Source organism: Phalangium opilio, unplaced genomic scaffold (assembly GCF_054372755.1).
Source record: "Phalangium opilio isolate 3A_F unplaced genomic scaffold, DU_Popi_V2 ptg000090l_1, whole genome shotgun sequence".
NCBI lineage: Eukaryota > Metazoa > Arthropoda > Arachnida > Opiliones > Phalangiidae > Phalangium > Phalangium opilio.
The window spans coordinates 860987-886138 of NW_028324195.1; the positions used below are offsets into that span (position 1 = coordinate 860987).

Below are 25152 nucleotides of genomic sequence, written 5' to 3' on the forward strand. Positions count from 1 at the left end.
TCGTGGATTGGTACGCGCCAGTCAAAGTGGCGGAGGAAAATTAACCAAGGTACTGAAAAAAGCCAAGCAAAGTCAAATCAAAGCCGTTCACAACACGTTTTATAATTTGTTCCATTACCCGAAAAGGATAGAATTTATATTAAAAAACATCGAGTATATATAAGAAAAATCGCTAATAAAAGAGGTCTGGCTAAAAACAAACGGAAACTTCTTATAAAACATGCTGGAGGATTTTTACCCGGGTTAATAGCTGCTTTGGTACCGACCTTGATATCTACCATCACTTCATTAGCGAGACGAAACGAATGGTTTTACTACCCGAATCCGCTGTTTTATCGGGAGCTGAAAAAGAAGCGACAGAGTTGGATCGTGAAATGAGTCGGATTTTAAAACAAAACACCTCTTCGGAGGATAAACTTCGACATAATTTATTAACTTTACAAAAGTATTTGACTATGAAGAGCCTGATAGAACCTCCTAACGTCAACGTTGCAAATATTCCACCAGTTTTCCAAGTTCAACAACAACAACAACAACCCGTTCAACCACCGCAATTTCTAACACCTAATCCGTTTTCAGTATTGCAACAGCCGCCTTCGCAACAACAATCACCTCAAGGGACCCCCCTGGCCCTCTCACGGTCAACACCGAGGTCACCCTCGAGGGTGCCCTCGACGATTAGGAAGTCATTCCCACGGCCTAAACTCACGTCGACTCCGAAAACGAAGAGACATCGACGATATACCAGAGGTGTACCAGAGGCGGAGGAGGGTGATGATGGTGATGGTCATCCTTATCGCCCGAGACGTCTCCTTACGGGTATGAAGTTGCGAAAAGTCAAAACACCGATAAAATGGTCTAAATGAAAATTTACCAATTTTTTAAAAATAAAATAATATTTTATTTCATTTTTTCTCTTGATTCACTAAATGTATACACATATTTAACATAATAATAACGTCGTTGTAAGGTTTATCTTTCACATCGTACAATTCTCGTATTATTTCATTATAGGAAAATCCGTGACACAAACTTGTTAAAACAAAAATAACGTGTCCCCCGCATGTAAATGAACTATTCGGTTGTATTTGACAATTATTGTAATACCAATTGGAAGCGTAGCTTGATAGATTAAAACCGTAATAACTAGGGTCTTTACCGTACGAGCAAAAGAAATAACCGTTATCGTTAGTATCGATATAGACTCCTAACCAATGCAATCCTTCGTTTGAGGATGGTTCCGAATTGACTACGAAACAATAGGGTTTCCGTTCTGGTGGGTCGGGTAAAATATCTTTCGGGAACACTCCTATGAAGTAGGGTCTCGTTCGAGGATCTGTGCTTAAAAAAAGGTTTAATTCTTCCGTGTTCATTTAGCAACTTTTTGAAATTCCGGCTCGTAGAATGATCCTTTTATTATTTCGTCGTTTAGTCTTTTATTATGTAAGCAGTTGGAGTACGTAGTAGTACATTGTGTACGACAAAAATTTCATTCGTCCAATATCCAGTGTATCCTTTACCAAAGGCGCCTTTGTCGGACGTAATTCTCACCAAATCACCCTTTCGTAATTTTGGCTTGTTAATTGTACGTTTCTTCTTGTAGTATAATCGTTTCCATATTAAATGTTCGTTATTTATATTTACGTTTTTCGGAGCTATACCGATTGTTGAATGAACAGTGGCGTTATATCCATTTACAATTTTTTGTAAATGTTTCGTGTAATTATAATTCTTATTTCTCGTCATTAATCGAAACATTCGCGTTTTCAATGTTCTATTCCATCTTTCTATCAGGGCGCATTTTAAATTACCGTAACTAGCGTACCAATGGATATCCCTACTTTTAAGATAGGCTTGCACTTTTTTGTTTTTAAACTCGCTTCCTTCGTCAGAATTTAACCTCGAAGGTGTACGTTGCTTAAAGATTGTACTGAGAGCTTTTATAATTTCTTTCGCTCCCTTTGTTTTTAACGGTAAAGCCCACGCGTATCTCGACAAGACGTCAATGACGGTTAGAATATAACGATATTTGTTATTTTATTTAGACAATTGGGGTAAATCAATTAAATCGCATTGGAAAACTTCGTTCATACTAGTGACGTACGTTTGATTTCTAGGATATAATTTTCTTCTTGGTTTATGTTTCGTATACGCGGGCTGGGAAATCAACCATTGTTCGATATCTTCCTTTGATACATTTGTAGGACCCTGAGTCAAGCATGTTTCAGAGCCAAACATGGTCCGTTGGTCTAGGGGTATGAAACTCGCTTAGGGTGCGAGTGGTCCCCAGTTCAAATCCCGGACGGTATGTAGTTTTAGCAGAAGTAATTTAGAGACTATTTAAATGCAACTAGTTAAATTGGAGGACCATGAGTCGAGCATGCTTGAGTTATACAAATGGTCCGTATGTCTAGGGGTATGATACTCGGTTTGGGTGCGAGTGGTTCCGGGTTCAAATCCCGGACGAACCCGAGCTTTTGCAGAAGGAACTTAGAGACTATATAAATGCAACAAAATATATTGTAGGACTATGAGTCAAGCATGTTTCAGAGCCAAACATGGTCCGTTGGTCTAGGGGTATGAAACTCGCTTAGGGTGCGAGTGGTCCCCAGTTCAAATCCCGGACGGTATGTAGTTTTAGCAGAAGTAATTTAGAGACTATTTAAATGCAACTAGTTAAATTGGAGGTCCATGAGTCGAGCATTTTTCAGAAACACATGGTGTGTTGGTCTTGGGGTATGATATTCGCTTAGGGTAAGAGTAGTCCCCGGACGGACCCGAGCTTTTGCAGTAGTAATTTAGGGACAATTTAAATGCAACTAGTTAAATTGGAGGACCTTGAGTCGAGCATGTTTCAAATATACGCATGGTCCGTTGGTCTAGGTGTATGACACTCGCTTAGGGTGCGAATGGTCCCCGGTTCAAATCCCGGACGGACCCGAACTTTTGCAGAAGTAATTTAGAGACTATTGAAATGCAACTAGTTAAATTGGAGGACCATGAGTCAAGCATATTTCAGAGCCAAACATGGTCCGTTGGTCTAGGGGTATGATACTCGCTTAGGGTGCGAGTGCTCCAGGGTTCAAATCCTGAACGGACACGAGTTTTTGCAGAAGTAATTTAGAGACTATTGAAATGCAACTAGTTAAATTGGAGGACCACGAGTCGAGCATGTTTCAGATACACACATGGTCCGTTGGTCTAGGGGTATGATACTCGCTTTGGGTGCGAGTGGTCCCCGCTTCAAATGTCGGACGGACCCGAGCTTTTGCAGAAGTAATTTAGAGACTATTTAAATGCAACTAGTTAAATTGTAGGACCATGAGTCGAGCTTGCTTAAGTTACACACATGGTCCGTTGGTCTAGGGGTATGAAACTCTCTTAGGGTGCGAGTGGTCCCGAGTTCAAATCCCGGACGGTATGTAGTTTTAGCAGAAGTAATTTAGAGACTATTTAAATGCAACTAGTTAAATTGGAGGTCCATGAGTCGAGCATTTTTCAGAAACACATGGTGTGTTGGTCTTGGGGTATGATACTCGCTTAGGGTAAGAGTAGTCCCCAGACGGACCCGAGCTTTTGCAGTAGTAATTTAGGGACTATTTAAATGCAACTAGTTAAATTGGAGGACCTTGAGTCGAGCATGTTTCAAATACACGCATGATCCGTTGGTCTAGGTGTATGACACTCGCTTAGGGTGCGAATGGTCCCCGGTTCAAATCCCGGACGGACCCGAACTTTTGCAGAAGTAATTTAGAGACTATTGAAATGCAACTAGTTATATTGGAGGACCATGAGTCAAGCATATTTCAGAGCCAAACATGGTCCGTTGGTCTAGGGGTATGAAACTCGCTTAGGGTGCGAGTGGCCCCAGTTCAAATCCCGGACGGTATGTAGTTTTAGCAGAAGTAATTTAGAGACTATTTAAATGCAACTAGTTAAATTGGAGGTCCATGAGTCGAGCATTTTTCAAAAACACATGGTGTGTTGGTCTTGGGGTATGATACTCGCTTAGGGTAAGAGTAGTCCCCGGACGGACCCGAGCTTTTGCAGTAGTAATTTAGGGACTATTTAAATGCATTTAGTTAAATTGGAGGACCTTGAGTCGAGCATGTTTCAAATATACGCATGGTCCGTTGGTCTAGGTGTATGACACTCGCTTAGGGTGCGAATGGTCCCCGGTTCAAATCCCGGACGGACCCGAACTTTTGCAGAAGTAATTTAGAGACTATTGAAATGCAACTAGTTAAATTGGAGGACCACGAGTCGAGCATGTTTCAGATACACACATGGTCCGTTGGTCTAGGGGTATGATACTCGCTTTGGGTGCGAGTGGTCCCCGCTTCAAATCCCGGACGGACCCGAGCTTTTGCAGAAGTAATTTAGAGACTATTTAAATGCAACTAGTTAAATTGTAGGACCATGAGTCGAGCATGCTTAAGTTACACACATGGTCCGTTGGTCTAGGGGTATGAAACTCGCTTAGGGTGCGAGTGGTCCCAAGTTCAAATCCCGGACGGTATGTAGTTTTAGCAGAAGTAATTTAGAGACTATTTAAATGCAACTAGTTAAATTGGAGGTCCATGAGTCGAGCATTTTTCAGAAACACATGGTGTGTTGGTCTTGGGGTATGATACTCGCTTAGGGTAAGAGTAGTCCCCGGACGGACCCGAGCTTTTGCAGTAGTAATTTAGGGACTATTTAAATGCAACTAGTTAAATTGGAGGACCTTGAGTCGAGCATGTTTCAAATACACGCATGGTCCGTTGGTCTAGGTGTATGACACTCGCTTAGGGTGCGAATGGTCCCCGGTTCAAATCCCGGACGGACCCGAACTTTTGCAGAAGTAATTTAGAGACTATTGAAATGCAACTAGTTAAATTGGAGGACCATGAGTCAAGCATATTTCAGATACACACATGGTCCGATGGTCTAGGGGTATGATACTCGCTTTGGGTGCGAGAGGTCCCCGCTTCAAATCCCGGACGGACCCGAGCTTTTGCAGAAGTAAATTAGAGACTATTGAAATGCAACTATTTAAATTAAAGGACCATGAGTCGAGCATGTTTCAGATACGCACATGGTCCGTTGGTTTAGGGGTATGATACTCGCTTAGAGTGCGAGTGGTCCCGGGTTCAAGGCCCGGACGGACCGGAGTTTTGCAGAAGTAATTTAGAGACTATATAAATGCAACTAGTTATATTGTAGGACCATGAGTCGAGCATGTTTCAAAAACACATGGTGTGTTGGTCTCGCTTAGGATGCGAGTGCTCCAGAATTCAAATCCTGAACGGACACGAGTTTTTGCAGAAGTAATTTAGAGACCATTGGAATGCAACTAGTTAAATTGGAGGACCAGGAGTCGAGCATGTTTCTGATACACACATGGTCCGTTGGTCTAGGGGTATGATACTCGCTTAGGGTGCGAGAGCTCCAGGGTTCAAATCCTGAACGGACACGAGTTTTTGCAGAAGTAATTTAGGGACTATTTAAATGCAACTAGTTAAATTGGAGGACCTTGAGTTGAGCATGTTTCAAATACACGCATGGTCCGTTGGTCTAGGGGTATGATACTCGCTTTGGGTGCGAGTGGTCCCCGCTTCAAATCCCGGACGGTATGTAGTTTTAGCAGAAGTAATTTAGAGACCATTTAAATACAACTAGTTAAATTGGAGGTCCATGAGTCGAGAATTTTTCAGAAACACATGGTGTGTTGGTCTAGGAGTATGATACTCGCTTAGGGTAAGAGTGGTCCCCGCTTCAAATCCCGGACGGACCCGAGTTTTTGCAGAAGTAATTTACAGACTATTTAAATGCAACTAGTTAAATTGGAGGACCAGGAGTTGAGCATGTTTCTGATACACACATGGTCCGTTGGTCTAGGGGTATGATACTAGCTTAGGGTGCGAGTGGTCCAGGGTTCAAATCCCGGTAGGACCCGAGCTTTTGCAGTAGTAATTTAGGGACTATTTAAATGCAACTAGTTAAATTGGAGGACCTTGAGTTGAGCATGTTTCAAATACACGCATGGTCCGTTGGTCTAGGTGTATGACACTCGCTTAGGGTGCGAATGGTCCCCGGTTCAAATCCCGGACGGACCCGAACTTTTGCAGAAGTAATTTAGAGACCATTGAAATGCAACTAGTTAAATTGGAGGACCAGGAGTCGAGCATGTTTCTGATACACATATGGTCCGTTGGTCTAGGGGTATGATACTCGCTTAGGGTGCGAGAGCTCCAGGGTTCAAATCCTGAACGGACACGAGTTTTTGCAGAAGTAATTTAGAGACTATTGAAATGCAATTAGTTAAATTGGAGGACCACGAGTCGAGAATGTTTCAGATACACACAAGGTCCGTTGGTCTAGGGGTATGATACTCGCTTTGGGTGCGAGTGGTCCCCGCTTCAAATCCCGGACGGTATGTAGTTTTAGCAGAAGTAATTTAGAGACCATTTAAATACAACTAGTTAAATTGGAGGTCCATGAGTCGAGAATTTTTCAGAAACACATGGTGTGTTGGTCTAGGAGTATGATACTCGCTTAGGGTAAGAGTGGTCCCCGCTTCAAATCCCGGACGGACCCGAGTTTTTGCAGAAGTAATTTACAGACTATTTAAATGCAACTAGTTAAATTGTAGGACCATGAGTCGAGCATGCTTGAGTTATGCACATGGTCCGTTGGTCTAGGGGTATGATACTCGGTTTGGGTGCGAGTGGTCCCCGCTTCAAATCCCGGACGGACCCTAGTTTTTGCAGAAGTAATTTAGAGACTATTTAAATGCAACTTGTTAAATTGTAGGACCATGAATCGAGCATGTTTCAAAAACACATGGTGTGTTGGTCTAGGGCTATGATACTCGCTTAAGGTGCGAGTGGTCCCCGGTTCAGATCCCGAACGGACCCTAGTTTTTTTAGAAGTAATTTAGAGACTATTGAAATGCAACTATTTAAATTAAAGGACAATGAGTCGAGCATGCTTCAGATACGCACATGGTCCGTTGGTTTAGGGGTATGATACTCGCTTAGAGTGCGAGTGGTCCCGGGTTCAAAGCCCGGACGGACCGGAGTTTTGCAGAAGTAATTTAGAGACTATGTAAATGCAACTAGTTATATTGTAGGACCATGAGTCGAGCATGTTTCAAAAACACATGGTGTGTTGGTCTCGCTTAGGGTGCGAGTGGTCCAGGGTTCAAATCCCGAACGGACCCGAGTTTTTGCAGAAGCAATTTAGACACTATTGAAATGCAACTTTTTACATTAAAGGACCATGAGTCGAGCATGTTTCAGATACGCACATGGTCCGTTAGTCTAGGGGAATGATACTCGCTTTGGGTGCGACTGATCCCGGGTTCAAATCCCGGTAGGACCCGAGCTTTTGCAGTAGTAATTTTGGGACTATTTAAATGCAACTAGTTAAATTGGAGGACCTTGAGTTGAGCATGTTTCAAATACACGCATGGTCCGTTGGTCTAGGTGTATGACACTCGCTTAGGGTGCGAATGGTCCCCGGTTCAAATCCCGGACGGACCCGAACTTTTGCAGAAGTAATTTAGAGACTATTGAAATGCAACTAGTTAAATAGGAGGACCATAAGTCAAGCATATTTCAGAGCCAAACATGGTCCGTTGGTCTAGGGGTATGATACTCGCTTAGGGTGCGAGAGCTCCAGGGTTCAAATCCTGAACGGACACGAGTTTTTGCAGAAGTAATTTAGAGACTATTAAAATGCAACTAGTTAAATTGGAGGACCACGAGTCGAGCATGTTTCAGATACACACATGGTCCGTTGGTCTAGGGGTATGATCCCTCTTTGGGTGCGAGTGGTCCCCGCTTCAAATCCCGGACGGACCCGAGCTTTTGCAGAAGCAATTTAGAGACTATTTAAATGCAACTAGTTAAATTGTAGGACCATGAGTCGAGCATGCTTAAGTTACACACATGGTCCGTTGGTCTAGGGGTATGAAACTCGCTTAGGGTGCGAGTGGTCCCCAGTTCAAATCCCGGACGGTTTGTAATTTTAGCAGAAGTAATTTAGAGACTATTTAAATGTAACTAGTTAAATTGGAGGTCCATGAGTCGAGCATTTTTCAGAAACACATGGTGTGTTGGTCTTGGGGTATGATACTCGCTTAGGGTAAGAGTAGTCCCCGGACGGACCCGAGCTTTTGCAGTAGTAATTTAGGGACTATTTAAATGCAACTAGTTAAATTGGAGGACCTTGAGTCGAGCATGTTTCAAATGCACGCATGGTCCGTTGGTCTAGGTGTATGACACTCGCTTAGGGTGCGAATGGTCCCGGGTTCAAAGCCCGGACGGACCGGAGTTTTGCAGAAGTAATTTAGAGACTATATAAATGCAACTAGTTATATTGTAGGACCATGAGTCGAGCATGTTTCAAAAACACATGGTGTGTTGGTCTCGCTTAGGGTGCGAGTGGTCCAGGGTTCAAATCCCGAACGGACCCGAGTTTTTGCAGAAGCAATTTAGACACTATTGAAATGCAACTTTTTACTTTAAAGGACCATGAGTCGAGCATGTTTCAGATACGCACATGGTCCGTTAGTCTAGGGGTATGATACTCGCTTTGGGTGCGACTGATCCCGGGTTCAAATCCCGGTAGGACCCGAGCTTTTGCAGAAATAATTTAGAGACTATTTAAATGCAACTAGTAAAATTGTAGGACCATGAGCAGAGAATGCTTAAGTTACACACATGGTCTGTTGGTCTAGGGGTAAGATACTCGCTTAGGGTGCGAGTTGTCCCCTGATCAAATCCCGGACGGACCCTAGTCTTTGCAGATGTAATTTAGAGACTATTTAAATGCAACTAGTTAAATTGTAGGACCATGAGTGGAGCATGCTTTAGTTACACAAATGGTTCGTTGGTCTAGAGGTATGATCCTCGCTTTCGGTGCGAGTGGTCCCGGGTTCAAGTCCCGAACGGACCCGAGTTTTAGCAGAAGTAATTTAGAGACTATTTAAATGCAGGACCATGAGTCGAGCTTGTTTCATAAACACATGGTGTGTTGGTCTAGGGTTATGATACTCGCTTAGGGTGCGAGTGGTCCCCGGTTCAAATCCCGGACGGTGAGTAGTTTTAGCAGAAGTAATTTAGAGACTATTTAAATGCAACTAGTTAAACTGGAGGTCCATGAGTCGAGCATTTTTCAGAAACACATGGTGTGTTGGTCTTGGGGTATGATACTTGCTTAGGGTAAGAGTGGTCCCCGGTTAAAATCCCGGACGGACCCGAGATTTTGCAGGAGTAATTTAGAGACTATTTAAATGCAACTAGTTAAACTGGAGGTCCATGAGTCGAGCATTTTTCAGAAACACATGGTGTGTTGGTCTTGGGGTATGATACTTGCTTAGGGTAAAAGTGGTCCACGGTTAAAATCCCGGACGGACCCGAGCTTTTGCAGTAGTAATTTAGAGACTATTTAAATCAAACTAGTTAAATTTTTGGACCCTGAGTCGAGCATGTTTTAAATACACACATGGTCCGTTGGTCTAGGTGTATGATACTCGCTTCTGATGCGAGTGGTCCCGGGTTCTAATCCTGGACGAACCCATGTTTTTGAAGAAATAATTTAGAGACTATACAAATGCAACTAGTTAAATTGGAGGACCACGAGTCAAGCATATTTCAGAGCCAAACATGGTCCGTTGGTCTAGGGGTATGATACTCGCTTAGGGTGCGAGTGCTCCAGGGTTCAAATCCTGAACGGACACGAGTTTTTGCAGAAGTAATTTAGAGACTATTAAAATGCAACTAGTTAAATTGGAGGACCACGAGTCGAGCATGTTTCAGATACACACATGGTCCGTTGGTCTAGGGGTATGATACTCGCTTTGGGTGCGAGTGGTCCCCGCTTCAAATCCCGGACGGACCCGAGCTTTTGCAGAAGCAATTTAGAGACTATTTAAATGCAACTAGTTAAATTGTAGGACCATGAGTCGAGCATGCTTAAGTTACACACATGGTCTGTTGGTCTAGGTTTATGAAACTCGCTTAGGGTGCGAGTGGTCCCCAGTTCAAATCCCGGACGGTTTGTAATTTTAGCAGAAGTAATTTAGAGACTATTTAAATGCAACTAGTTAAATTGGAGGTCCATGAGTCGAGCATTTTTCAGAAACACATGGTGTGTTGGTCTTGGGGTATGATACTCGCTTAGGGTAAGACTAGTCCCCGGACGGATCCGAGCTTTTGCAGTAGTAATTTAGGGACTATTTAAATGCAACTAGTTAAATTGGAGGACCTTGAGTCGAGCATGTTTCAAATACACACATGGTCCGTTGGTCTAGGTGTATGACACTCGCTTAGGGTGCGAATGGTCCCGGGTTCAAAGCCCGGACGGACCGGAGTTTTGCAGAAGTAATTTAGAGACTATAAAAATGCAACTAGTTATATTGTAGGACCATGAGTCGAGCATGTTTCAAAAACACATGGTGTGTTGGTCTCGCTTAGGGTGCGAGTGGTCCAGGGTTCAAATCCCGAACGGACCCGAGTTTTTGCAGAAGCAATTTAGACACTATTGAAATGCAACTTTTTACTTTAAAGGACCATGAGTCGAGCATGTTTCAGATACGCACATGGTCCGTTAGTCTAGGGGTATGATACTCGCTTTGGGTGCGACTGATCCCGGGTTCAAATCCCGGTAGGACCCGAGCTTTTGCAGAAATAATTTAGAGACTATTTAAATGCAACTAGTAAAATTGTAGGACCATGAGCAGAGAATGCTTAAGTTACACACATGGTCTGTTGGTCTAGGGGTAAGATACTCGCTTAGGGTGCGAGTTGTCCCCTGATCAAATCCCGGACGGACCCTAGTTTTTGCAGATGTAATTTAGAGAGTATTTAAATGCAACTAGTTAAATTGTAGGACCATTAATGGAGCATGCTTTAGTTACACAAATGGTTCGTTGGTCTAGGGGTATGATACTCGCTTTCGGTGCGAGTGGTCCCGGGTTCAAGTCCCGGACGGACCCGAGTTTTAGCAGAAGTAATTTAGAGACTATTTAAATGCAGGACCATGAGTCGAGCTTGTTTCATAAACACATGGTGTGTTGGTCTAGGGTTATGATACTCGCTTAGGGTGCGAGTGGTCCCCGGTTAAAATCCCGGACGGACCCGAGATTTTGCAGGAGTAATTTAGAGACTATTTAAATGCAACTAGTTAAACTGGAGGTCCATGAGTCGAGCATTTTTCAGAAACACATGGTGTGTTGGTCTTGGGGTATGATACTTGATTAGAGTAAAAGTGGTCCCCGGTTAAAATCCCGGACGGACCCGAGCTTTTGCAGTAGTAATTTAGAGACTATTTAAATCAAACTAGTTAAATTTTAGGACCCTGAGTCGAGCATGTTTCAAATACACACATGGTCCGTTGGTCTAGGTGTATGATACTCGCTTCTGATGCGAGTGGTCCCGGGTTCTAATCCTGGACGAACCCATGTTTTTGAAGAAATAATTTAGAGACTATACAAATGCAACTACTTATATTGTAGGACCATGAGTCAAGCATGTTTCAGAGCCAAACATGGTTCGTTGGTCTAGGGGTGTGACACTCGCTTAGGGTGCGAGTGGTCCACGGTTCAAATCCCGGACGGACCCGAGCTTTTGCAGAAGTATTTTAGAGACTATATAAATGCAACTAGTTAAATTGGAGGACCACGAGTCAAGCATATTTCAGAGCCAAACATGGTCCGTTGGTCTAGGGGTATGATACTCGCTTAGGGTGCGAGTTCTCCAGGGTTCAAATCCCGGACGGACCCGAGCTTTTGCAGAAGTAATTTAGAGACTATATAAATGCAACTAGTTAAATTGGAGGACCAGGAGTTGAGCATGTTTCTGATACACACATGGTCCGTTGGTCTAGGGGTATGATACTAGCTTAGGGTGCGAGTGGTCCAGGGTTCAAATCCCGGACGGACCCGAGCATTTGCAGAAGTAATTAAGAGACTATTTAAATGCAACTAGTTAAAATGTAGGACCATGAGTCGAGCTTGTTTCATAAACACATGGTGTGTTGGTCTAGGGTTATGATACTTGCTTAGGGTGCGAGTGGTCCACGGTTCAAATCCCGGACGGTATGTAGTTTTAGCAGAAGTAATTTAGAGACTATTTAAATGCAACTAGTTAAACTGGAGGACCATAAGTCAAGCATATTTCAGAGCCAAACATGGTCCGTTGGTCTAAGGGTATGATACTCGCTTAGGGTGCGAGTGCTCCAGGGTTCAAATCCTGAACGGACACGAGTTTTTGCAGAAGTAATTTAGAGAATATGAAAATGCAACTAGTTAAATTGGAGGACCACGAGTCGAGCATGTTTCAGATACACACATGGTCCGTTGGTCTAGGGGTATGATACTCGCTTTGGGTGCGAGTGGTCCCCGCTTCAAATCCCGGACGGACCCGAGCTTTTGCAGAAGCAATTTAGAGACTATTTAAATGCAACTAGTTAAATTGTAGGACCATGAGTCGAGCATGCTTAAGTTACACACATGGTCCGTTGGTCTAGGGTTATGAAACTCGCTTAGGGTGCGAGTGGTCCCAAGTTCAAATCCCGGACGGTTTGTAATTTTAGCAGAAGTAATTTAGAGACTATTTAAATGCAACTAGTTAAATTGGAGGTCCATGAGTCGAGCATTTTTCAGAAACACATGGTGTGTTGGTCTTGGGGTATGATACTCGCTTAGGGTAAGACTAGTCCCCGGACGGACCCGAGCTTTTGCAGTAGTAATTTAGGGACTATTTAAATGCAACTAGTTAAATTGGAGGACCTTGAGTCGAGCATGTTTCAAATACACACATGGTCCGTTGGTCTAGGTGTATGACACTCGCTTAGGGTGCGAATGGTCCCGGGTTCAAAGCCCGGAAGGACCGGAGTTTTGCAGAAGTAATTTAGAGACTATAAAAATGCAACTAGTTATATTGTAGGACCATGAGTCGAGCATGTTTCAAAAACACATGGTGTGTTGGTCTCGCTTAGGGTGCAAGTGGTCCAGGGTTCAAATCCCGAACGGACCCGAGTTTTTGCAGAAGCAATTTAGACACTATTGAAATGCAACTTTTTACTTTAAAGGACCATGAGTCGAGCATGTTTCAAATACGCACATGGTCCGTTAGTCTAGGGGTATGATACTCGCTTTGGGTGCGACTGATCCCGGGTTCAAATCCCGGTAGGACCCGAGCTTTTGCAGAAATAATTTAGAGACTATTTAAATGCAACTAGTAAAATTGTAGGACCATGAGCAGAGAATGCTTAAGTTACACACATGGTCTGTTGGTCTAGGGGTAAGATACTCGCTTAGGGTGCGAGTTGTCCCCTGATCAAATCCCGGACGGACCCTAGTTTTTGCAGATGTAATTTAGAGACTATTTAAATGCAACTAGTTAAATTGTAGGACCATGAATGGAGCATGCTTTAGTTACACAAATGGTTCGTTGGTCTAGGGGTATGATACTCGCTTTCGGTGCGAGTGGTCCCGGGTTCAAGTCCCGGACGGACCCGAGTTTTAGCAGAAGTAATTTAGAGACTATTTAAATGCAGGACCATGAGTCGAGCTTGTTTCATAAACACATGGTGTGTTGGTCTAGGGTTATGATACTCGCTTAGGGTGCGAGTGGTCCCCGGTTAAAATCCCGGACGGACCCGAGATTTTGCAGGAGTAATTTAGAGACTATTTAAATGCAACTAGTTAAACTGGAGGTCCATGAGTCGAGCATTTTTCAGAAACACATGGTGTGTTGGTCTTGAGGTATGATACTTGCTTAGAGTAAAAGTGGTCCCCGGTTAAAATCCCGGACGGACCCGAGCTTTTGCAGTAGTAATTTAGAGACTATTTAAATCAAACTAGTTAAATTTTAGGACCCTGAGTCGAGCATGTTTCAAATACACACATGGTCCGTTGGTCTAGGTGTATGATACTCGCTTCTGATGCGAGTGGTCCCGGGTTCTAATCCTGGACGAACCCATGTTTTTGAAGAAATAATTTAGAGACTATACAAATGCTACTACTTATATTGTAGGACCATGAGTCAAGCATGTTTCAGAGCCAAACATGGTTCGTTGGTCTAGGGGTGTGACACTCGCTTAGGGTGCGAGTGGTCCACGGTTCAAATCCCGGACGGACCCGAGCTTTTGCAGAAGTATTTTAGAGACTATATAATAGCAACTAGTTAAATTGGAGGACCACGAGTCAAGCATATTTCAGAGCCAAACATGGTCCGTTGGTCTAGGGGTATGATACTCGCTTAGGGTGCGAGTTCTCCAGGGTTCAAATCCTGAACGGACACGAGTTTTTCCAGAAGTAATTTAGAGACTATTAAAATGCAACTAGTTAAATTGGAGGACCACGAGTCGAGCATGTTTCAGATACACACATGGTCCGTTGGTCTAGGGGTATGATACTCGCTTCTGATGCGAGTGGTCCCGGGTTCTAATCCTGGACGAACCCATGTTTTTGAAGAAATAATTTAGAGACTATACAAATGCAACTACTTATATTGTAGGACCATGAGTCAAGCATGTTTCAGAGCCAAACATGGTTCGTTGGTCTAGGGGTGTGACACTCGCTTAGGGTGCGAGTGGTCCACGGTTCAAATCCCGGACGGACCCGAGCTTTTGCAGAAGTATTTTAGAGACTATATAAATGCAACTAGTTAAATTGGAGGACCACGAGTAAAGCATATTTCAGAGCCAAACATGGTCCGTTGGTCTAGGGGTATGATACTCGCTTAGGGTGCGAGTTCTCCAGGGTTCAAATCCTGAACGGACACGAGTTTTTGCAGAAGTAATTTAGAGACTATTAAAATGCAACTAGTTAAATTGGAGGACCACGAGTCGAGCATGTTTCAGATACACACATGGTCCGTTGGTCTAGGGGTATGATACTCGCTTTGGGTGCGAGTGGTCCCCGCTTCAAATCCCGGACGGACCCGAGCTTTTGCAGAAGCAATTTAGAGACTATTTAAATGCAACTAGTTAAATTGTAGGACCATGAGTCGAGCATGCTTAAGTTACACACATGGTCCGTTGGTCTAGGGTTATGAAACTCGCTTAGGGTGCGAGTGGTCCCAAGTTCAAATCCCGGACGGTTTGTAATTTTAGCAGAAGTAATTTAGAGACTATTTAAATGCAACTAGTTAAATTGGAGGTCCATGAGTCGAGCATTTTTCAGAAACACATGGTGTGTTGGTCTTGGGGTATGATACTCGCTTAGGGTAAGACTAGTCCCCGGACGGACCCGAGCTTTTGCAGTAGTAATTTAGGGACTATTTAAATGCAACTAGTTAAATTGGAGGACCTTGAGTCGAGCATGTTTCAAATACACACATGGTCCGTTGGTCTAGGTGTATGACACTCGCTTAGGGTGCGAATGGTCCCGGGTTCAAAGCCCGGACGGACCGGAGTTTTGCAGAAGTAATTTAGAGACTATAAAAATGCAACTAGTTATATTGTAGGACCATGAGTCGAGCATGTTTCAAAAACACATGGTGTGTTGGTCTCGCTTAGGGTGCAAGTGGTCCAGGGTTCAAATCCCGAACGGACCCGAGTTTTTGCAGAAGCAATTTAGACACTATTGAAATGCAACTTTTTACTTTAAAGGACCATGAGTCGAGCATGTTTCAGATACGCACATGGTCCGTTAGTCTAGGGGTATGATACTCGCTTTGGGTGCGACTGATCCCGGGTTCAAATCCCGGTAGGACCCGAGCTTTTGCAGAAATAATTTAGAGACTATTTAAATGCAACTAGTAAAATTGTAGGACCATGAGCAGAGAATGCTTAAGTTACACACATGGTCTGTTGGTCTAGGGGTAAGATACTCGCTTAGGGTGCGAGTTGTCCCCTGATCAAATCCCGGACGGACCCTAGTTTTTGCAGATGTAATTTAGAGACTATTTAAATGCAACTAGTTAAATTGTAGGACCATGAATGGAGCATGCTTTAGTTACACAAATGGTTCGTTGGTCTAGGGGTATGATACTCGCTTTCGGTGCGAGTGGTCCCGGGTTCAAGTCCCGGACGGACCCGAGTTTTAGCAGAAGTAATTTAGAGACTATTTAAATGCAGGACCATGAGTCGAGCTTGTTTCATAAACACATGGTGTGTTGGTCTAGGGTTATGATACTCGCTTAGGGTGCGAGTGGTCCCCGGTTAAAATCCCGGACGGACCCGAGATTTTGCAGGAGTAATTTAGAGACTATTTAAATGCAACTAGTTAAACTGGAGGTCCATGAGTCGAGCATTTTTCAGAAACACATGGTGTGTTGGTCTTGAGGTATGATACTTGCTTAGAGTAAAAGTGGTCCCCGGTTAAAATCCCGGACGGACCCGAGCTTTTGCAGTAGTAATTTAGAGACTATTTAAATCAAACTAGTTAAATTTTAGGACCCTGAGTCGAGCATGTTTCAAATACACACATGGTCCGTTGGTCTAGGTGTATGATACTCGCTTCAGATGCGAGTGGTCCCGGGTTCTAATCCTGGACGAACCCATGTTTTTGAAGAAATAATTTAGAGACTATACAAATGCAACTACTTATATTGTAGGACCATGAGTCAAGCATGTTTCAGAGCCAAACATGGTTCGTTGGTCTAGGGGTGTGACACTCGCTTAGGGTGCGAGTGGTCCACGGTTCAAATCCCGGACGGACCCGAGCTTTTGCAGAAGTATTTTAGAGACTATATAAATGCAACTAGTTAAATTGGAGGACCACGAGTCAAGCATATTTCAGAGCCAAACATGGTCCGTTGGTCTAGGGGTATGATACTCGCTTAGGGTGCGAATGGTCCAGGGTTCAAATCCCGGACGGACCCGAGCATTTGCAGAAGTAATTAAGAGACTATTTAAATGCAACTAGTTAAAATGTAGGACCATGAGTCGAGCTTGTTTCATAAACACATGGTGTGTTGGTCTAGGGTTATGATACTTGCTTAGGGTGCGAGTGGTCCACGGTTCAAATCCCGGACGGTATGTAGTTTTAGCAGAAGTAATTTAGAGACTATTTAAATTCAACTAGTTAAACTGGAGGACCATAAGTCAAGCATATTTCAGAGCCAAACATGGTCCGTTGGTCTAAGGGTATGATACTCGCTTAGGGTGCGAGTGCTCCAGGGTTCAAATCCTGAACGGACACGAGTTTTTGCAGAAGTAATTTAGAGACTATTAAAATGCAACTAGTTAAATTGGAGGACCACGAGTCGAGCATGTTTCAGATACACACATGGTCCGTTGGTCTAGGGGTATGATACTCGCTTCTGATGCGAGTGGTCCCGGGTTCTAATCCTGGACGAACCCATGTTTTTGAAGAAATAATTTAGAGACTATACAAATGCAACTACTTATATTGTAGGACCATGAGTCAAGCATGTTTCAGAGCCAAACATGGTTCGTTGGTCTAGGGGTGTGACACTCGCTTAGGGTGCGAGTGGTCCACGGTTCAAATCCCGGACGGACCCGAGCTTTTGCAGAAGTATTTTAGAGACTATATAAATGCAACTAGTTAAATTGGAGGACCACGAGTCAAGCATATTTCAGAGCCAAACATGGTCCGTTGGTCTAGGGGTATGATACTCGCTTAGGGTGCGAGTTCTCCAGGGTTCAAATCCTGAACGGACACGAGTTTTTGCAGAAGTAATTTAGAGACTATTGAAATGCAACTAGTTAAATTGGAGGACCACAAGTCGAGCATGTTCCAGATACACACATGGTCCGTTGGTCTAGGGGTATGATACTCGCTTTGGGTGCGAGTGGTCCCCGCTTCAAATCCCGGACGGACCCGAGCTTTTGCAGAAGCAATTTAGAGACTATTTAAATGCAACTAGTTAAATTGTAGGACCATGAGTCGAGCATGCTTAAGTTACACACATGGTCCGTTGGTCTAGGGTTATGAAACTCGCTTAGGGTGCGAGTGGTCCCCAGTTCAAATCCCGGACGGTTTGTAATTTTAGCAGAAGTAATTTAGAGACTATTTAAATGCAACTAGTTAAATTGGAGGTCCATGAGTCGAGCATTTTTCAGAAACACATGGTGTGTTGGTCTTGGGGTATGATACTCGCTTAGGGTAAGACTAGTCCCCGGACGGACCCGAGCTTTTGCAGTAGTAATTTAGGGACTATTTAAATGCAACTAGTTAAATTGGAGGACCTTGAGTCGAGCATGTTTCAAATACACACATGGTCCGTTGGTCTAGGTGTATGACACTCGCTGAGGGTGCGAATGGTCCCGGGTTCAAAGCCCGGACGGACCGGAGTTTTGCAGAAGTAATTTAGAGACTATAAAAATGCAACTAGTTATATTGTAGGACCATGAGTCGAGCATGTTTCAAAAACACATGGTGTGTTGGTCTCGCTTAGGGTGCGAGTGGTCCAGGGTTCAAATCCCGAACGGACCCGAGTTTTTGCAGAAGCAATTTAGACACTATTGAAATGCAACTTTTTACTTTAAAGGACCATGAGTCGAGCATGTTTCAGATACGCACATGGTCCGTTAGTCTAGGGGTATGATACTCGCTTTGGGTGCGACTGATCCCGGGTTCAAATCCCGGTAGGACCCGAGCTTTTGCAGAAATAATTTAGAGACTATTTAAATGCAACTAGTAAAATTGTAGGACCATGAGCAGAGAATGCTTAAGTTACACACATGGTCTGTTGGTCTAGGGGTAAGATACTCGCTTAGGGTGCGAGTTGTCCCCTGATCAAATCCCGGACGGACCCTAGTTTTTGCAGAAGTAATTTAGAGACTATTTAAATGCAGGACCATGAGTCGAGCTTGTTTCATAAACACATGGTGGGTTGGTCTAGGGTTATGATACTTGCTTAGGGTGCGAGTGGTCCCCGGTTCAAATCCCGGACGGTGAGTAGTTTTAGCAGAAGTAATTTAGAGACTATTTAAATGCAACTAGTTAAACTGGAGGTCCATGAGTCGAGCATTTTTCAGAAACACATGGTGGGTTGGTCTTGGGGTATGATACTTGCTTAGGGTAAGAGTGGTCCCCGGTTAAAATCCCGGACGGACCCGAGATTTTGCAGGAGTAATTTAGAGACTATTTAAATGCAACTAGTTAAACTGGAGGTCCATGAGTCGAGCATTTTTCAGAAACACATGGTGTGTTGGTCTTGGGGTATGATACTTGCTTAGGGTAAAAGTGGTCCCCGGTTAAAATCCCGGACAGACCCGAGCTTTTGCAGTAGTAATTTAGAGACTATTTAAATCAAACTAGTTAAATTTTAGGACCCTGAGTCGAGCATGTTTCAAATACACACATGGTCCGTTGGTCTAGGTGTATGATACTCGCTTCTGATGCGAGTGGTCCCGGGTTTTAATCCTGGACGAACCCATGTTTTTGAAGAAATAATTTAGAGACTATACAAATGCAACTAGTTATATTGTAGGACCATGAGTCAAGCATGTTTCAGAGCCAAACATGGTTCGTTGGTCTAGGGGTGTGACACTCGCTTAGGGTGCGAGTGGTCCCCGGTTCAAATCCCGGACGGACCCGAGCTTTTGCAGAAGTATTTTAGAGACTATATAAATGCAACTAGTTAAATTGGAGGACCACGAGTCAAGCATATTTCAGAGCCAAACATGGTCCGTTGGTCTAGGGGTATGATACTCGCTTAGGGTGCGAGTTCTCCAGGGTTCAAATCCTGAACGGACACGAGTTTTTGCAGAAGTAATTTAGAGACTATTGAAATGCAACTAGTTAAATTGGAGGACCACGAGTCGAGCATGTTTTAGATACACACATGATCCGTTGGTCTAGGGGTATGATACTCGCTTTGGGTGCGAGTGGTCCCCGCTTCAAATCCCGGACGGACCCGAGCTTTTGCAGAAGTAATTTAGAGACTATATAAATGCAACTAGTTAAATTGGAGGACCAGGAGTTGAGCATGTTTCTGATACACACATGGTCCGTTGGTCTAGGGGTATGATACTAGCTTAGGGTGCGAGTGGTCCAGGGTTCAAATCCCGGACGGACCCGAGCATTTGCAGAAGTAATTAAGAGACTATTTAAATGCAACTAGTTAAAATGTAGGACCATGAGTCGAGCTTGTTTCATAAACACATGGTGTGTTGGTCTAGGGTTATGATACTTGCTTAGGGTGCGAGTGGTCCACGGTTCAAATCCCGGACGGTATGTAGTTTTAGCAGAAGTAATTTAGAGACTATTTAAATGCAACTTGTGAAACTGGAGGTCCATGAGTCGAGCATTTTTCAGAAACACATGGTGTGTTGTTCTTGAGGTATGATACTCGCTTATCCACATTTAATATACTACTACAACTCGTAGAAGCAATAGTGCATCGAACTTGCTCAACAGAATTATCGTCAACGTTAACTGTTTCTTCGAGGCTTATATCTCTACTAGCATAGTCATGAAATTGTAGCGAAAGTTTCAGTCGCTGCTTTTCTTTCATTCGGCTTTTAAAACATTTGCAGGTTTCTTCCTATTAATTCATTATAAATTTAGTTTCCCGCTTGACAAAGGCTTAGTAAATCACACTATGGTCTATTATGTTTACAAATCTGCAAATAATTTGGTAACATACCGATTTTTTACTTCTTTCTTTACACCTGCTAGCCCATTCTTTGATTAATTTTAGTTTAGAATCGGATATGATTCTGCTTGGTCGTAAATTCAAGGACGGTACCCAGTCATGTTCACTTGGCTCCCACCCTGGATAACCAGAGACAAAATGTCTGCTACATACGCGCGAACTTGGCAAAGGTTTCCTACTTTTACGATTAATTATTTTTGCCCAAAGATTATATCTTTTGATGGGGAAACGATGGAATTTGATTTCTAGAGTTCCAAATTTACTACGACAACCGACGAAACTACAACAAACCATGATTAAATTATCCTTTTAATGGTTTAAAGTAACCACGAACAATATCCCATAGGAAAAAGCTGGTGCCATTTCAAAACGTACCGTCGATTCAGACTTGTAAATAGGGGGTACCAGGGAGCCTGTGACAACCAAGAAAATTCACAGGACACCCTGAAAAAATATTTATGGGGGGTCGGTTACCACCCGGGTACCCTGAAAATTTCGATGCGATGAGAACTCTCCCCCATAACTTCAGACCAAAACAGCGCTCAAAAAAGGGTGAAAATAAATTGGCGAATATTTACCCTCAAATTTGTAGCCGGAATGCATCCTTCTCTCCCTCAAATTTTGTTTTGTGCTTGCTCCCTTACTCCTTAGCCTCTGTTCCCTTCCCCAGGCGAGATGTGACGCAGTTTCTAGGATCAAGAGTTCAAGGCTCAGTTGTCCACTAGGGAGCCCTGGGTACCCAAGAAAATTGGGCTTTGGGGGGTCGGGAACCCGCAGGGCTCCCGAAGAAATTATCACTATTTACAAGTCTGCGTCGAATGATACAAATATGATAAGGCGCGTGCGTATATTTCCCCCCTTTCCCCCCTTTTTTTAGTGAAAAAGGAGTCTTCGTGCAACCCAAGGAAAATCCTCTCATGAAGATGAGGCAAAGCTCATGACTAAAGAGACACTCAAAGAAGGAAAGGTATGCGCTCTATAATATACGAGGAGAGTTTGGACGTTTCTTGTCTATTTGAGAACTTAAACTCTCTACACACATATTTTTCCTCGTGATAAGGTTATTGCGCATTTGCAGATATCCGTATCAAAATACAAACAATATTTTAAAGCCTACGGTATAACATGGAACGCGATCTTCGAAGCAATAATCACCGGTGTTGTAGTCCTTAATTTCACGTCAGTGTACTGGCTGTCTTTGTGGTGCGCAGACTCCAAGAAAGATTTTCAAGCAAACCTAGACTTAAAGGCAGCCCGTATAGCGGTCTTAGTCGCTCTAGGTCTAACCCAAGCCATTCAAACATTTTTGTACGTTATCATCAGCGTTCTTCGCTGTCTACGAGCTGCAAACTGTCTACATGGGAAAATGCTCGATAGAGTATTTCGCTCTCCCATGTTCTTCATCGACACGACCCCCCTTGGAAGGATACTCAATCGCTTCTCCCAAGATATCGACGCCCTAGACCAGCAATTTTCTCCGATGTTAAGAGCAACCAATGTCGGATTAATATTTTTAGTTGTTAACGCCTTAGCAATTGCAATATATTTACCGTTATTCATAATTCCCTGCATTGTCGTGTTAGTTGGATACCTTTTACTTCAGGTAGGAACTCGAATTTAGTCTCCAGTCATAAGTAATAATCTAGTATCACCCTCAATATTAATTGTTGTGGTTAAACACGGAATTCGTAACGATTATGGGGTAGCCACTTTTGATTTTTAGTAATTTGGGCGTTGGTTGCATTGGAGGCTATGGTAAAATAGAAAACATAAAAATAAACATTGAAAAAAGGCTATATTATTTTGGGCATTTAATGATCTTCATAGGCATTACAATTACAGTATTATTAAGCGTAGAAAATCCCTAAAAGCGACGGGAAAGATGACTTGGTGCCACGACTTCTTAACCCAGCGAAATAACATTCCTTCCATTATTAAATCTTAAAATGTTTTGTCTTTTACGTATTTTATTGCAACATGTTGTAGAAGGCACCCGCATCTTAACCGCGGAGTGCTCGAGCCCACTTCTGGAATGAATTGCTTCACTATATATCATTTAAACCGAAGCTTTTCCCATATATTTGGCAGCGTTTCTTGATGTCGAGCAATCGTCAATTCAAGCGGATAACCAGCGTGAGAAATTCCTTCTTGTTTTCGCATGTGGGAGGATCAGTGGCTGGCAGCACTGTCATCAGAGCGTGTGACGCCGCACAGAACTTCGAAGGACACTTTTTAAAACTGATCGACGAATGCACTGCCGCTAACTACATGATGAACATGGCACAAATGTAATTTTGCAATTGCGTCAATAAAGCCTGGTTTCAATCGCGTCTTTTTCGTTTTGGGATGACAGCCTGCTATCCGCACCTACACTTCATTATTACCTTTGGATTGAAACCTTAATGTGGATGCAAAGCAATTCGGACATTCAATAAAATGCAATTTCTTTCCAGATGGCTGACAGTACGACACAATATCTTGAGCAATTGCTTGATGTTTTGCACCGCAATTTTCATCATTTTGAGCAAAGAGACTCTGTCATCTGATTTTTTAGGATTGATCTTGGCTAATGCCGATCGGGTAAGTGGAGACGAAGCCAGTATGACAAAATATCAGCTGGTTTTTCTTTTAACTCTTGAACCTAGCTTGATTGTGAAACATCTCAAAAGTGGGACGAATAAAAAGGACTAATTAACAAAGAGATGGAATTGCATGCGGGGGTTTGAATGACAGATTAAATGAGCAAAATATCACAGCAACCAGACGACAATGTAATTTTAAACCTAGGGCCGCATTTTTGTATGTTTTTCTTTATTTTTGTAGATTGTAGAAGCTATAGATTGGATAACATTTTGATACGTTTTCAAGAAACCGTTTAATTGCCATTTCATGACATGGCATTGACAAGCTTTATTACTTTTCCGAGTGACGTAAACGTCACGGAGGGGTACTATAATGTATGTGTAATGTCAGGATGGTAACACCTCCTGGAATGAGGGTACGAAATTTTTAGGAAACGTGCATGACCAGGTACCTTATCCCCTACTTGATCGGAACTTTTGTTTTAATTTGTATACTTTAGGTGAAATATCATTATCATTACACTTAAGGCTTTATCAGATCATATTTATGAATGAAATATATTATTTTTTTAATTTAAATGTCTCACGAAAAATTCCCTTGATTATTAAATCACCAAATTGCGCTAATTATTCATTTTCTGCAAATTAAGTACTAATTTAATATTTTGATCTAACAGCTTGTGCAATACCAAAAAATTCTTCATCGCTGGCTCTACGGTTTTTGAATCAAATCTCGTCTCCATAGAAAGAGTTGACGAATACTGTCGTTTGGAGTCCGAGGCCGAGTGGGAGAAACCAGAATCACAACCACCTGCTGACTGGCCTCAACGAGGACAAATCATATTCCAGAACTACAGCACCAGATACCGCAAAGGATTGGATTTGGTCTTGAAGGACATTGATGTCAGTATTGAGGCTGGAGAGAAGGTGGGCGTGGTGGGGCGGACAGGTACCGGAAAGTCGTCGCTGACGCTGGCGCTCTTCCGTCTCATCGAAGGGGTGCACGGTTAGATCGTCGTGGAGGGATTGGGCTTGTCCGATTTTCGTTCGCGACTGACCATCATCCCCCAAGAGCCCGTCCTCTTCTCGGGCACGCTCAGACTCAACCTGGATCCTTTCGGGCAAAAAGACGACCAGCAACTGTGGGCCGCCCTGGAATACTCGCACCTGAAATCCTTCGTGACGTCACTCGAGCAGGGACTGGATCACCCCGTGGCCGAAGGAGGTAACAACATGGAGGTGGTCAGCGTCAGTTGGTCTACTTGGCTCGAGCCTTGTTGAGGAACACCAAGATCCTGATCTTGGATGAAACGACGGCCTCGGTTAACATGGACACCGACGATCTTATTCAAGAGACCATCAAGAAGGAATTCGCCAACTCTACCATCATCACCATCGCCCACAGAATAAACACCATCTTGGACTACGACAAGTTGGTTTACCTACCTATTAAACCTGCTTAAAATGATTGGCTAATTTTATGTTACTCAACTCTTCATAGGGTGATAGTTCTCGATCAGGGCCGAATTGTGGAATTCAACTCTCCAGCTGCTCTCTTGAAGAAGGGATAATCTATGTTCTACGATTTGGCGAAAGATGCCAAAATAATCTAGATCACTTTTAAATTAAAAACTTTTAATATTATGTACAGTCATAAGTGGATCATATTACAGCTCCCCATAAGTACTGGACGTAGGTTATGCTTTTGTAAACAGCGTTTTCTTCCAAGATATCCAAGCCCGCCATCTAGCTCAGTTTTAAAGGCATAGTTTGCCCATTAACCTGGATCTGGAGTTACCTTAACCTTCGAAAGTTCCGGTTGATGGTCATTGCTGTCAGACCGCCGTCAGTGTCGTGATTAGTGTGAAGCTTGTTATTGCGTTATAATTTTGATTTAGATTGACTTATGTTTCTTTGCTATTTGGGAAAAACGCCTAGGATCAATGTAGCTAATTACAATCGTCGCATGCCCAAATGAAAGATATTAAAAGCACTTAACCGCACGA

The 25152-nt window shown here is 43.1% G+C and overlaps 1 protein-coding gene and 6 non-coding genes across 7 annotated transcripts; all 7 read left to right on the plus strand.

Annotated features, from left to right (window-relative positions):
• The first annotated feature begins 5079 nt into the window (after positions 1–5079).
• Positions 5080–5151, plus strand: TRNAS-AGA (transfer RNA serine (anticodon AGA)). Its single transcript has one exon. It is a non-coding gene; the product is annotated as a tRNA-Ser (tRNA).
• A 1837-nt stretch (positions 5152–6988) lies between these two features.
• On the plus strand, positions 6989–7060 carry TRNAS-AGA (transfer RNA serine (anticodon AGA)). The gene has a single exon. It is a non-coding gene; the product is annotated as a tRNA-Ser (tRNA).
• Positions 7061–10912: 3852 nt separating this feature from the next.
• TRNAR-UCG (transfer RNA arginine (anticodon UCG)) lies at positions 10913–10984 on the plus strand. The gene has a single exon. It is a non-coding gene; the product is annotated as a tRNA-Arg (tRNA).
• A 2452-nt stretch (positions 10985–13436) lies between these two features.
• Positions 13437–13508, plus strand: TRNAR-UCG (transfer RNA arginine (anticodon UCG)). Its single transcript has one exon. It is a non-coding gene; the product is annotated as a tRNA-Arg (tRNA).
• Positions 13509–15962: 2454 nt separating this feature from the next.
• TRNAR-UCG (transfer RNA arginine (anticodon UCG)) lies at positions 15963–16034 on the plus strand. Its single transcript has one exon. It is a non-coding gene; the product is annotated as a tRNA-Arg (tRNA).
• Positions 16035–16748: 714 nt separating this feature from the next.
• On the plus strand, positions 16749–16820 carry TRNAP-AGG (transfer RNA proline (anticodon AGG)). Its single transcript has one exon. It is a non-coding gene; the product is annotated as a tRNA-Pro (tRNA).
• Positions 16821–21501: 4681 nt separating this feature from the next.
• Positions 21502–24717, plus strand: LOC149644414 (ATP-binding cassette sub-family C member 2-like). Its single transcript, XM_089850340.1, has 9 exons — positions 21502–21531; positions 21643–22167; positions 22653–22852; positions 23018–23144; positions 23578–23594; positions 23824–24152; positions 24219–24394; positions 24439–24578; positions 24648–24717. The coding sequence occupies exons 1-9, from the start codon at positions 21502–21504 to the stop codon at positions 24715–24717; spliced, it is 1614 nt and encodes a 537-aa protein (XP_089706466.1).
• Positions 24718–25152: the final 435 nt, after the last annotated feature.